The sequence below is a fragment of the Phascolarctos cinereus genome, unplaced genomic scaffold (genome assembly GCF_003287225.1).
Source record: "Phascolarctos cinereus isolate Bilbo 61053 unplaced genomic scaffold, phaCin_HiC Scaffold_2;HRSCAF=192, whole genome shotgun sequence".
NCBI classification, from domain to species: Eukaryota; Metazoa; Chordata; class Mammalia; order Diprotodontia; family Phascolarctidae; genus Phascolarctos; species Phascolarctos cinereus.
Window position 1 is genome coordinate 256,925,079 of NW_027555625.1, and position 13,050 is coordinate 256,938,128.

General features: G+C 39.8%; 1 protein-coding gene across 1 annotated transcript in view; it reads left to right on the forward strand.

The window, feature by feature from the left end:
• KCNT1 (potassium sodium-activated channel subfamily T member 1) overlaps positions 1-13,050 on the forward strand; it is a 94,935-nt gene that overhangs the window by 16,098 nt on the left and 65,787 nt on the right. Inside the window, exons 4-6 of the mRNA XM_078149167.1 lie at positions 3,265-3,324; positions 11,239-11,287; positions 12,631-12,690. Coding sequence (XP_078005293.1) covers positions 3,265-3,324; positions 11,239-11,287; positions 12,631-12,690 — 169 coding nt within the window. The remainder of the gene's footprint in view (positions 1-3,264; positions 3,325-11,238; positions 11,288-12,630; positions 12,691-13,050) is intronic.

Consider the following 13,050-nt stretch of genomic DNA (forward strand, 5'->3'; position numbering starts at 1 on the left):
CATTTTTTATAAAAACACAATTCTAAATAAATATATGTGTGTGTGTGTGTGTATCAGTTCCAATTCCAACTCACCAAATATATATATATGGGTATTGTATGTATATATGCATATATGTGATCAAAGTATCTGGTGGGTCTGAGTGGTTTGTGGTTGGGGTGGTGACTTCCTAGGACACTATAACTTTATTAGTTGTTTCTCTTCTCCCATTCCTTCCCTCACTTCTGATTTTGAAGTCCAATATCTCAGCCCTCCTTCCAGCAGCCAGACTTCAGACTGACCTGTCAGGTGCTGTACCTCAGAGTGACACTCATCTCCTTTCTGCAGATGCTCTCAGACACTGTTTTTTTGCAGCTACAGCTGCTGACAGTGATTCCTCAAGGATTAGATTTGGGAGGAACATTGTGTCATCTCCCAAAGCTGCACAGAAGTGCACATTCTAGAGCCAACTCATCAATTAATTTGACCTTGGGCAAGTCACTCAACCTTTTTGGATTCAGTGTTCTCACCAGTAAATGGACATAATAAAATCTACTTGTACCTACCCTCAAAGAATTTTGCAAAGGCAAAATATTGTGTGCTGCTAGAACTTTGAAAAGTTCAAACCAGGGGGCAGCTAAGTGTCACAGTAGATAGAGCATTGGCCTTGGAGTCGGGAAAACCTGAGTTCAAATCCAGCCTCAGACCAAACACTTGACACTTACTAGCTGTGTGACCCTGGGCAAGTCACTTAACCCCAATTGCCTAAAAAAAATTTTTTTTAAAAGTTCAAACCACTCTAGAATTTTATTTTTTTGCTGTTTTCTTTTAGGGGAGACAGGATGGTATAGTGGATAGAAAGTTGGTCTGGGAGCCAGGAGACCCGGGTTTGAGTCCCACCTCTCACACATATTGACTGTGAGACCCAGGATAAATCAGTGTTCTAGGTCTAAACCACTCTTTACAACTGTAAGTTGCAGTACTTGTACTGGTAGCAATTTCCTCACCAGATATTTGCCTATACTAGTTAAATCCCATGTCTAGTCCCTCACACTACATTTTTAGAATAGCACTTTGATTGAGTTGCCTAAATCCAAATATTTGTTGGGGAAGGGAGGAGGGAAAGAATTGCTTCTAATGAGGGTCTGCTCTCAGTCTGCCCCTGGAAGGGCTATATATCACAGTCACAAAAAAATGCTAATGGCTCCCTATTGCCTGCGATGCCCTCCCTACTCACCTCTGCTGGCTTCCTACCTTCTGAGCTCTTAAATGAGCCCTTTTTTGAGCCTCTCCCCAGTCCCAGGGGCCTCATGCAGAAAATCACCTTTGTATTCACTTTGTTTCTATTTTGTATCTAATTTTGTTGTATCTAATTATGTTGTATCTAATTAATTATTTTGTTTCCCTGGATAAAATGTAAGCAGCTTGAGGCTGGGTATTATTTTGTTCTAGTCTGTCTCCTGGCAGCTCGGCCTGGTGGTCTAGTAGGTGCTTAATAATTATGGCTTGATAGATTCCCCCTGTAGGTCAAGGGTGCATGCTTTCATCTGCCTGGAAGCCCATGGGTCTTTGGGCCAGAAATCTTCTTGGAGGGGAAGGTGGTAGAGGTTGGAGAAAAAAAGGGAGCAGAAGTCACAGCCTAGAAAAAAAGATGGGTAATGGGATCTATTATTGCTCTAGATCTGAAAGGGACCTCAGATGCCATCTGGTCAAACCCCTTCATTTTACAGATGAGGAAACTGAGGATCAAAGAAGCTAAGTAAGCAAAAGGGGTGGGGGGGACTTGAACCTAGATCTTCTGACTCCTGAGCAAGTATCTATGACATCTTTGCAGGTTTCTCCAAGGGTGGTACTGGTGTGATGGAATATGTGTGGGACAGAGACCACCCACTCAAAATCAAAACAAAGACTTAGATACCTTGAAAGCAGAAAGGAGTTTATTGCTTTCTCATGAGAAAGGGTACTGCCCCTGGTCGCCATTGCCAGCCAGGAGAATACAAGTTGGGAGGCACACCCTCCCACTCTCTTACCCCTTTCTCCTTTGACTGGGTACTCAGGGCGTACATTGTAAACACTAATACCCAATAGAAGCAAACATGCCCATGTTTGGACTAGATGCATATGTGTACTAGGAAGTAGGAGCGACCAGGCAACCGAGCTCCCCCACCCATGCTGACATGGTGCTGGAGAAATAGAAACTTATCAGGGGAAATGGAAACTTAACTCAAGGCTTTCTGAAGGAACAAAACTTAGGTCTGTGGGAGCTGCACTGCAGGCCCATCTCTCACACTCAGGCAGAGTGTAGGAGAGAGATAGGAGCATAGCAGGGAGGTAAGAGTGTAGCAGGAAGATACTAATGAGGGAACTTCACTGTGAGCCATCCCTCACAGAATAGGAGTTGGAATAACTGAATTTGAGTCCTTCTCAGCTACTGACCCACTGTGTGACCTTAGGCCAACCTCTTCCTCTCTCTAAGCCTGTTTCCTTATCAATAAAATATTGATCTCTGAGTTCCCTTCCAGATTTTAAAAAATATTTTAAATCTAATTCTATGAATGTATGATCATAAAAGATTTAATAATAATGGGATTCCATGAAATTTTCAGTGAAGAAAGATTATAGTTAAATGCAAACATTTTATGTTTAAATAATTTTATTATAAATTTAATTACTGCCAAAAATATTAATAAAAATAATAAAAAAGAAAATGTGAAACCACAAACTCTAAATAATTTATTTTGTTGTAAACATGTAAAATTTACAAAATAATCTGTTTTTGCATCTCTATGATGGCTTTTTCTTCTGAGTTTGTATATTTTGCCAGGGCTTTTTTATTTTTGTGAAATAATTATAATATAGTTAGCATTTATATAGAGCTTTGCTGTTTGCAAAGCATGTTACACATATTATCTACTTTGATACCCAAAAGAACCCTATGAGATTGGTGTTATTATCCTCATTTTATAGACAAGGAAACTGAGGCTGGGAGAGGTTAAGTGACTCACTCAGGGTCATACAGCTAGTAAGTGGCTGAAACAAGATTTGAATTCAAGTTTTCTTGCCTCCAAGTCCAGCATTCTATCCACTGTAACTCCTTTGTCACCTTCTCCTTTGAATGTTTTGGACTCCGCATAAGTTTCTTCACTACATCTAAGTTTTTTCCATATTTGTTTGCATACCTCAACACAGAATTTTTTTTACCTCCTAAATACTCTTAACAAATGATTTTGATCTAGTTTGCTTCATTTTAATGGTCTCTCTCTTTTCTTACATGGCTTTCCACAGCTGGGGCTGCCCCAAGCAGAACTACACCATATTCAACCAGTCATCACCAGAGATCAATTGGTAAGTGGATGATTAGGCTTAAAATAACAATCCCATCCCTCCCTCCACCCCTGAAGAAAAGGGTGGAGGATGTCAAGCAATGAGCTTGTGTGTTAGAGAAGGTTGCCCAAATTGGAACCTAAGATTCCCTAATTATCACCAACTCTCTTGATGGGGAATGTGAAATTCTTCTAAATAAATGAACTAATTAATGTGGCAATTCAGTTTACTTTGCTTGATTACAAAGGATTTGTTTTGTTTTGTTTTTCCAATGGAGAGAGGTAAGAGACAAAAATAACAAATGCTTCTTAACTGAAAAAATATAAAATAAAATTTCAAAAATTCGCAATAAATAAATTGATCAAGTAAGCAATTAACTCATATTCAAGGCTTTGTGATTTTTTTTTTCAGTGTGGGTTCTCTCACTGATGCAGATCATATCTCTCTGTGCCTTAGCTCATGTTCTTCCAGTATTGCTATGGCCAAAAAAAAAGCCTCATCCTCAGTGATAAATGTAAACTCTTTCAGAGCTAGGACTAGATCGTCTTTTGTCTTAACATCCACCAGTACCTTGTTTTCAATAAATGTTTGATGTCTGATTGGTTGATGACCCTCTCCCAACCTTAATTAGGCTGACCTTCAGACAGCTGCTGTACATTCTGTTGGCAGCCCCATACTCAAACCCTTCCAGCTCAATAGGACCTTAGAACCTGCAGGAGCTTGCACCCTTCTGTAACAGCTTTTGGGAAGCCAGCTTCACCTCTGACATACAACAATATATCAAAGCCAACTTTAATAGAATAATTAATTTAACTTGTGCTGCCTTATTATTAATGTTCCCCCTTTTTCCATCAAGATCTTTTACCACCAAACATAGGAATGGAAATTATGCAGGGATTTTATTCCTTGGGCCCTTGGAAACGCTGTACTATGTGTTCTTCAAGCACATAGCTGAACCAACAACCTCAGGTTACATCAGACCCTCTGAAGGCTTGGTGAGATTACATGAAGTATAAATTCCACAGTTAATTCCCAGTTTAAAATATACATATATATATATATATATATATATATATATATATATATATATATATATATATATATATATATATATATATATATATATATATATATATATATATATGTGTGTGTGTGTGTGTGTGCGTGTGTATATATATATACACACGCACACACACATATATGTATGTATATACACATATATATGTATGTACATACACACACACATATACATATATATATGTATATGTGTGTGTATGTACATACATATATGTATGTATATACACATATATATGTATGTACATACACACACACACATATACATATATATATATATATATACATACACATACACACACACACACACATATACATATATATATATATATATACATACACATACACACACACACACACACATATATATACATATACGGCTTCATTCGGAAAGAGTTCCCAAACTTTAGAAATTCAGGAATGCTCCTAATTAAGTTTCATGAGGAGAAAATTTCATCTCAGAAACAAGTGGGCAGAACATGTGAGTTAATAACAATACATATAAAGGGGTATGTCTACGTAGGTATTCTTGGAATCCCTAGGTGATGATTCCACTAGGACTGCTATTCCTGGGATGCTGATGCTTTGGCTTCAGTGCTTTCAGGCCCAAATTTGTTAGCTAAGCAGTACTTGGAGAAGGGCTGGGTGCACAGGGATTAATGGGATGACCGATCCCAGCTCCAGAGGATAAAGCACGCCTCCCACCTCCTAGCAGAGAGACAGTGAATTAGAGGGGGAGCATCAGACGTACATTTTTAGCCTGGTTCAATAAAACACAAATGTGTTCTACTTGATTGTACTTATTTGTTATGAAGGAGGACTTTGGTGCCAGGGATCAGGGAAGAGAACTGGGGGTAAAGTGGGAGGGAGTAATAATGGAAGAAAAAAAAGAAAAGGAGGAAAAGAGCATCATCAAAACATTTCTTAAAATGCACAGAAGAGATCAGAAGGAAGTTTAAGAGGAGGTACAGAGAAGCAAGGCAACGCTGGTACTACCATGTTAAATTTAATATATAAAATCATATGTAGTTTATGAAATAAGTTGTATTGGTTGATTCAAGGTTTCACATGAAGTCCTCTTTTCTAACCTCATTTCTACATGGAAATGTAAATATTTTCTAGTCTGTAATTTTAAAATGCTGATTTTAAAAAAAAAGTAGGTACACAGTGTCACGGTTAGTTGCAAAACAGCTGAGGAGAAAGAGAAAGGGGGGGCATTCCACCAGCTCGAACAAAGCACTCCAAGCTGGAGCCTTCCAAGATCAAGGCTGAGTATCAGAGAGCCAAGCCCTCCAAGTTCACAAGCAGAGGCAAGCCAGCAGGAGCTTTATACCTCTACACCCACATTACTTCTCTCTCTCCCTCAGTCTTGTCCATTCCTCAGTTTACACTTGGTAGTACACACCTGCCTCTTCTGTCATTTCTGCCCAACCAACTTGTCTAGGCCATGCTGTCTTTGAAGCCATAAGAGAAATGTTCCCATTAATATGGCCATTGGATGACTGATTTAGAACTGAAAGGACCTTGGATGTTATCAAGTTCAACCCCCTGGTTTTATAAATGAAGAAATGGAAATCCATACAGTTTAAGAAGCCTGTTTAAGATCACACTGAGAGTAAGTGATAAAGATGGGGTTTGAACCCCATTCTCTAACTCTAAAGGTCTTTCCACTTAACACTCTGCTACTGGGCAAAACATCAGCCAGATAGGGAAGGTGGCACATGTTATCAGACTTGATCAATGAGTGAACTGATTTTGCAGAACTGTTTTGCTCTTTCCTCCTCTCCCCTCCCCTCCCCTTCTCTTTCTCTGTCTCTTTTTCTTTCTTCTCTCTCTCTCTCTCTCTCTCTCTCTCTCTCTCTCTCTCTCTCTCTCTCTCTCTCTCAATCTTTGTTGCAAGAGATTTACTGGGGAGGGATATATTCAGAAATGGGCAGCTTGGTGGCTCAGTGTATAGAGTACTGGGCCTAGAGTCAGGAAGGCCTTAGTTCAAACATTTACTACCTGTTAATAACTACCACTGCATGTAAAATGAGAGGACTCTGAGGTCCTACTCAGTTTTTATATCGATAATACTAGGATCCTATCTATCTGTGAACTATCACTCCGATGCTCAAGGGCCATATTTCAACCAACATGCTGCCTATATGTGTATTTTTAAATTCTCTAACATAATATCTATAGAAGAAGGAGAAAAGATGCCCAGAAATTAAATGAAAGGTTATTGCAACTTCCATAAGACCAGGAATTAATGGTCTCAGAGACTGCAATTCAGTGACTCAACTTTTCCATTTCCCATCGAGAAACCCCTTGTTCTCTGGCATAATGCAGCCTTTCTATCCTTGAACAGATTAATCCTGATAGCCAGCTCTCTCTGACAGCCCACTTCACTGGATAAATGAGGGAGGTAATTATCTGCCAAGAGGTTAGAGATTTTAAAATGTTCAAGGCTACTCTGCCAGATCTGAACACTTGCCCTATTCTGCTGGCTGCAGGCCTCGTGAGGAGTTTATTTTGTTTTGTTTTTAAGTTGGGCTTGCTTTAGATTTCACTTTGCCATCCATGGCTCTGCTGTCAAACCTATCAAATATTTCTCAGCTCAGGCCTCATAGACCTCGGTCATCAGACTTTCCTTCCTTGTCAGCCTTCCCTCCAGGAAACATCAAATTGCCCTTTACTGCTACTTGCCCATCTTCCTGGGGTTACAGAAGGCTACCAACATAGAAAAGCTCCTGAACACACTGCCCTGCAAGGTTGGACAGTCCTGAGGGTCAGAGATGATCTGTTCCAACCCATTATCACTGAGCAGAAACTGGAATCAACCCAAAAAAAAACACTTATTAAGCACCTACTATGTGCAAGTTTCTGAGAATGTGGAGACAAAAATGAAACTATCTCTGACTGAAAGAGCTTATCTTCTACTGGAATTCCCTCAACATGAGCAAAAAACTCACTACACCCTGAGAGAGCTCATTCCAACTTTTGGTCAATTAGGAAACTTGGGATTGTTGGGAAGTTTTCCATTGTATTAAGCAAAATCTTCCTCTGGAAAGATTGACCCAATGTATTCAATACTGATCTTCCTGGGAAACTCTTCCTTCCTGGATAGTGCAAAGGTAATCTGCCATAAGGAGTGGAAATATACTCTGAAGTTATAAAATCTTAATTGATGACGCTTGATAGTGTGTGGCAGACCACAGAGATAATGATTCTGGAAACTTGCACATTACAGGTGCTTAATAAATGTTTGTTGAGTTGAATACAAATGAGTGAATGAAAAAGCATTTATTGTAGTGCTTACAATGTGCAAAGCATTGAGGATACAAATAAAAGTGTAAGACAGTCCTTGTTCTCAAGGAGCTCTCATTCTTTTTTTTTTTTTTGATTTTTGATTTATTTTAAATTTTTTTCTTCTTTTTCTAATTTATTAATTTATTTATTTTTAGTTTTTAACATTCACTTCCATAAGATTTTGAGTTCCAAATTTTCTCCCCATCTTGTCCCTCCCCTCACTCCAAGACAGCATGCATTCTGAATACCCCTTCCCCTAATCTGCCCTCCCTTCTATCTCCCACCACTCCCCTTCTCTTATCTCCTTCCCCTTTTATTTTCCTGTAGGGCAGGATACATTTCTATACACCGTTGCCTGTATGTCTTAATTTCCCAGTTGCATGTGAAAACAATTTTTAACATTTGTTTTTAAAACTTTGGATTCCAAATTTTCTCCCTTCCTCCCTTTCCACCCACCCTCATTGAGAAGGCAAGCAACTCAATACAGGTTATACATGTGTAGTCATGCAAAACACTTCCATAGTAGTCATGTTGTGAAAAACTAACTATATTTTCCTTCATCCTATCCCACCCCCCTGTTTATTCCATTCTCTCTTTTGACCTTGTCCCTCCTCAGAAGTGTTTGCTTCTGATTACCTCCTGCCTCAAGCTGCCCTCCCCTCTATCTCGCCCTGCTTTCTTATCCCCGTACCCCTTATTTTCCTGTAGGTTAAAATAGATTTCCATACCCAATTGAGTGCATATGTTATTCCCTCCTTAAGCCAAATCCAATGAGAATAAGATTCACTCATTCCTTCTCACCTTCCCCCACTTCCCCTCCACTATAAAAGCCTTTTCTTGTCTGTTGTATGTGAGATAATTTACCTCATTCTACCTCTCCCTTTTTCCTTCTCCCAGTATAATCCTCTCTCATCCCTTAATTTTATTATCCAGATATCACCCCTTCATCTTCAACTCACTCTCTGCCCTCTATCTATCTGTCTATCTATCTATCTATCTATCTATACATACATACATACATACATACATACATACATACATACATACATTTTTCCCTCCAACTACCCTAATACTGACAAAGGTCTCATGAGCTAGAAATATCATCTTTCCATGCAGAAAAGTAAACAGTTCAACCTTAACAAGTCACTTATGATTTCTCTTTCCTGTTTACCTTTTCATGCTTCTCTTGAGTCTTGTATTTGAAAGTCAAATTTTCTATTCATCTCTGGTCTTTTCAACAAGAATGCTTGAAAGTCCTCTATTCACTGAATGTCAATTTCTCTCCCTGAAGGATTATACTCAGTTTTGCTGGGTAGGTGATTCTTGGCTGTAATCCTATCTTCTTTGCCCTCCAGAATATTATATTGCAAGCCCTCTGATCCCTTAATGTAGAAGCTGCTAAGTCTTGTGTTATCCTGATTGTGTTTCCACAATACTTGAATTGTTTCTTTCTGGCTGCTTGCAATATTTTCTCCTTGACCTGGGAACCACGGAATTTGGCTGCAATATTCCTAGGAGTTTTCCTGTGAGGATTTCTTTCAGGAGGTGATTGGTGCATTCTTTACATTTCTATTTTACCTTCTGGGGTTCTAGAATATCAGGGCAGTTTTCCTTGATAATTTCTTGAAAGATGATGTCTAGGCTCTTTTTTTGATCATGGCTTTAAGATAGTCCAATAATTTTTAAATTCTCTCTCCTGGATCTATTTTCCAGGTCAGTTATTTTTCCAATGAGAAATTTCACATTGTCTTCTATTTTTTTTGGTTTTGTTTTACAATGTCTGGATTCCTCAATAAAGTCACTAGCTTCCATTTGCTCCATTCTAATTTTTAGGGAAGTATTTTCTTCAGTGAGCTTTTGGGACTCACTTTTCCACTTGGCCAATTCTGCTTTTGAAGGCATTCTTCTCCTCATTGGTTTTTTGGACCTCTTTTGCCATTTGGGTTAGGCTATTTTTTAAGGTGTTATTTTCTTCAGTATTTTTTTGAGTCTCCTTTAGCCAAGCTGTTGTCTTGTTTTTTAATGATTTTCTTGCATCACTCTCATTTCTCTTCCCAGTTTTCCTCTACTTCTCTTACTTGCTTCTCAAAATCCTTTTTGAGCTCTTCCATGGACTGGAACTGATTCATATTTTTCTTGGAGGCTTTGGATATAGGAGCTTTGACTTTGTTGTCTTCTTCTGGTTGTATATTTTGATTTTCTATGTCATCAAAGAAAGATTCCATGATCTGACTTTTTTTGTTCCTTTGTTGGCACATACTCCCAGGCAATTACTTGAGTTTTAAACTCTTTGTTAAGGTAGGGATCTGCTTCCAGTGTGGGGAATGTGCTGTCCCAAGCTTTGGGGAGTTTTGTGCAGTGTTTTCAGAGATACTTCTAGAGACCTGCAAATTTTCAGTTTTTCCAAGGTGGTAGGATCAAGTGAGAGGTATTTATTCCTTTCCTGGCCTGTACTCTGGTCTCTGAGTGACCACAAGCACTCTTTTCTGCCTTGGAACTGTGAGGAGGATTTTCTCTTTACCACCACTTCAAGCTTCACCAGAACTGTGACCCAGATCCAAGCATGGGCAAAGCAGGAGAATTCTGCCTCAGTGCCCGTAGAGAAATCCCTACAATCCCCCTTTGATCAGCCACTAGATTCCCCCTTCATCTGTGGGCTGAGAGCTCAGGAAGCAGCTGCCACCCCAGGGCTACCCTAGGACTGGGGCTGGAACCAAGCTTCTCTATCACCACAGTCACAGACTTTTCCTACTGACCTTCTAAGTTGTCTTTGGTGTTTGTGATTTGAGAAGTCTGGAAACCACTACAGCTGCCCCTGATTCAGTCCCCTGAGGCCTGCTCAAGGTTCGCTGAGGCCTGGTCTTTTGGGCCACACAGAACCACGTTCCTCTCCCAGCCCAGTGCAATAGACCTTTCAAATCAACCATCCTGGTTGTCTTGGGCTGGAAATTTGTTTCATTCTGTCTTTTTGTGGGTTCTGCTGCTCTAGAATTTGTTTAGAGTGATTTTTTTACATGTATTTGGAGGGCTTTGGAGGAGAGCTCAAGCAAGTTGTTGCTTTTATTCTGCCATCTTGGCTCTGCCCTGAGGAGCTCTCATTCTAACAGGGAGACAATATTCCTAGGTTTTAGCTGCTAGTCAGATGGAAAGGTGTTATACTCCTTAGTGCAGTGACAAAGTGATGGTAATGAATCATCTTTAATGTCATTTTCCAAAAATGATTTCAGTTTCTGATATTGAACCATTTGACAGTGCTACAGATTTTTCTGGCGAGAACTGTCTCCTCTGGGTCTTCAGGAGCTAGGGGTCTAGTAACTGAAGAAGCAGGTGCCAGGCCATATCTCCATGAGGGTTGCTTCCCAGGAGGGTGGCTTTCCAGGGCTGGGCTGAAAGCAGAACCAGAGGTCCTGGAGTACCAGTACTCCTAAGCTCTTGAACTTACCTGCCTGTCTATGGCAGATGATCAGCAATTGGTGTTGGTGGTTGCAAGAAAGGTAAAATAAAAAGAATACAATAATATTTGGATTTTTACCTGTCTTACAGTTGTTTTTTAATTCCCTCTCTCTCCAGGGCCCCAATCTTGTGGGTAGAGAGAAACATGACTCTCTGGGCACTTCAGGTGAGTGATTATAATTTGACAGGTAATTCAGAAGTCATCTGCAAAGGTTCTTTGCCTAAGATTTCAGGAAGTTCCTCTAGATAATTTCTCTGAACTTGCCAAGTTGAAGAATACCCATAGAAACTAGTGTTGCTTTTGATGACACCCTATTTCTGTACAGACACTCAAAAAGTTTTTGATATTATAGTAATGATTAATTTATGAGGTAGCAGGAAAACCCATCCCCAAACTCCAAATATCTCCTAATAATGTTCCATGGTACCTAAAATTCTTTGGGCATATGAAGACCTTTCAATCTCACAGTGTCTCCTATTAAACTTGCTATAACTAATCTGGCCCTAGGACTCCATCAATACCTGCCTTTTCCAGTAGGAAGGACCAGGCATGGAGTATCTGCTCTGTCACATACCACTTTCTTCTGTATCCCTTCCTCCACCTTCCATTTATTTCCCAGGAGCTGGTAATCAAATCAACATTTCTTTTGCTACTGTGAAGAGTGTGGCACTCAAATTTTCTATGCATCTTAGTTGTAGGATACCCAGGCAGAAGCTATTTTCCCTGCCCATTACTCCTTGGGGCTCCCTCCTAACTGTCTCATTAGCCCCATCCCCTTGATATTCCTATCCCACTCTTTCTCAGCTTTTCATTGTACCCTCTGGAATTCCTGCTCTATTATTAACAAATTGTCCTTTATATTAAACTTGTATGCCCTCCTTCCTTCCCCCATACTTTGAATATATTTTATATTTATAGTTACAAGTATATTTGGTTTTTTCCCACCAATAGACTGTAAGCTTCCAGAAGGCAGGAATTGTTTTGGTTTTTCTTTGTAAATATCTACCCTCTATGCATACACACAAACACCGCCTAGCACACTGCCCAGTGGTTAATAAATGCTTATTGAACGGAATGGAATGGAATTAAAGTGCAAACATCCCCAAAAAGGATGACACCTTAAGCCCCTATCAAGTAATAGCCCTGGTTTAGTTAGGGCTGTGCAAAAGACACAGAGGATAAGAGAGAGAACAATCCTAAGGCAAGGTCATCCAAGAGCCTCAGGAAGGACTCAGAAGGGTAAAAGGCAGAGCAACAAAGGGAAACTTCCCTGACTTTAGAACTTGGCCTAGGATCATGCTATTGTGTCACTACCTCTTTTGGGGGATTTCTGGGTCAAGAGCTACCCCCCAGATATTCTGGCCTATGTTCTTTTCCTTCCCTGAGCCCTGTCCCTCTTCTTCCAAGTTTTGGCTAGTGAAGTAACCCTGGAAAAATCCCTTGGTTCCACCACAGTTTTTCTTCATGTTCTCCAAGAGGTTCAATGTCTATCCTTCATTCTTTTCTAGGTCATTATAGCATTAATAGGTTTTCTTGAGACAATGCTCCTCATCTATCTCAGCTACAAGGTAAGCTCTCTTCTGATCTCCTTGGAAGTCTAGAAGAGGGAGGAGTAGTCCAATACTACTTGTTTATGTCCTTCCTTCTCTCCCTGGATTGTGTTTCTTTTTTTTCCCTTTCCCAGAAGGAAAGTAGGAATGTAGTCCAGCAATTGGAGAAGAAATGTCCTTTGACAAAGAACATAGGACCTACTGGTCACATTGGAACACTTGAAAGAAACTCTGAACTTCACAGCCATAGCTAATGCTTATACAATACATTACAGTACCTAACTTTTAGAGCAGGAAGGGTTCTCAGAGGTCATCAAATGCAACTCCCTCATTTTACAGATGAGGAAACTGAGTTTGAAATAGTTAAAGTGACTTGTC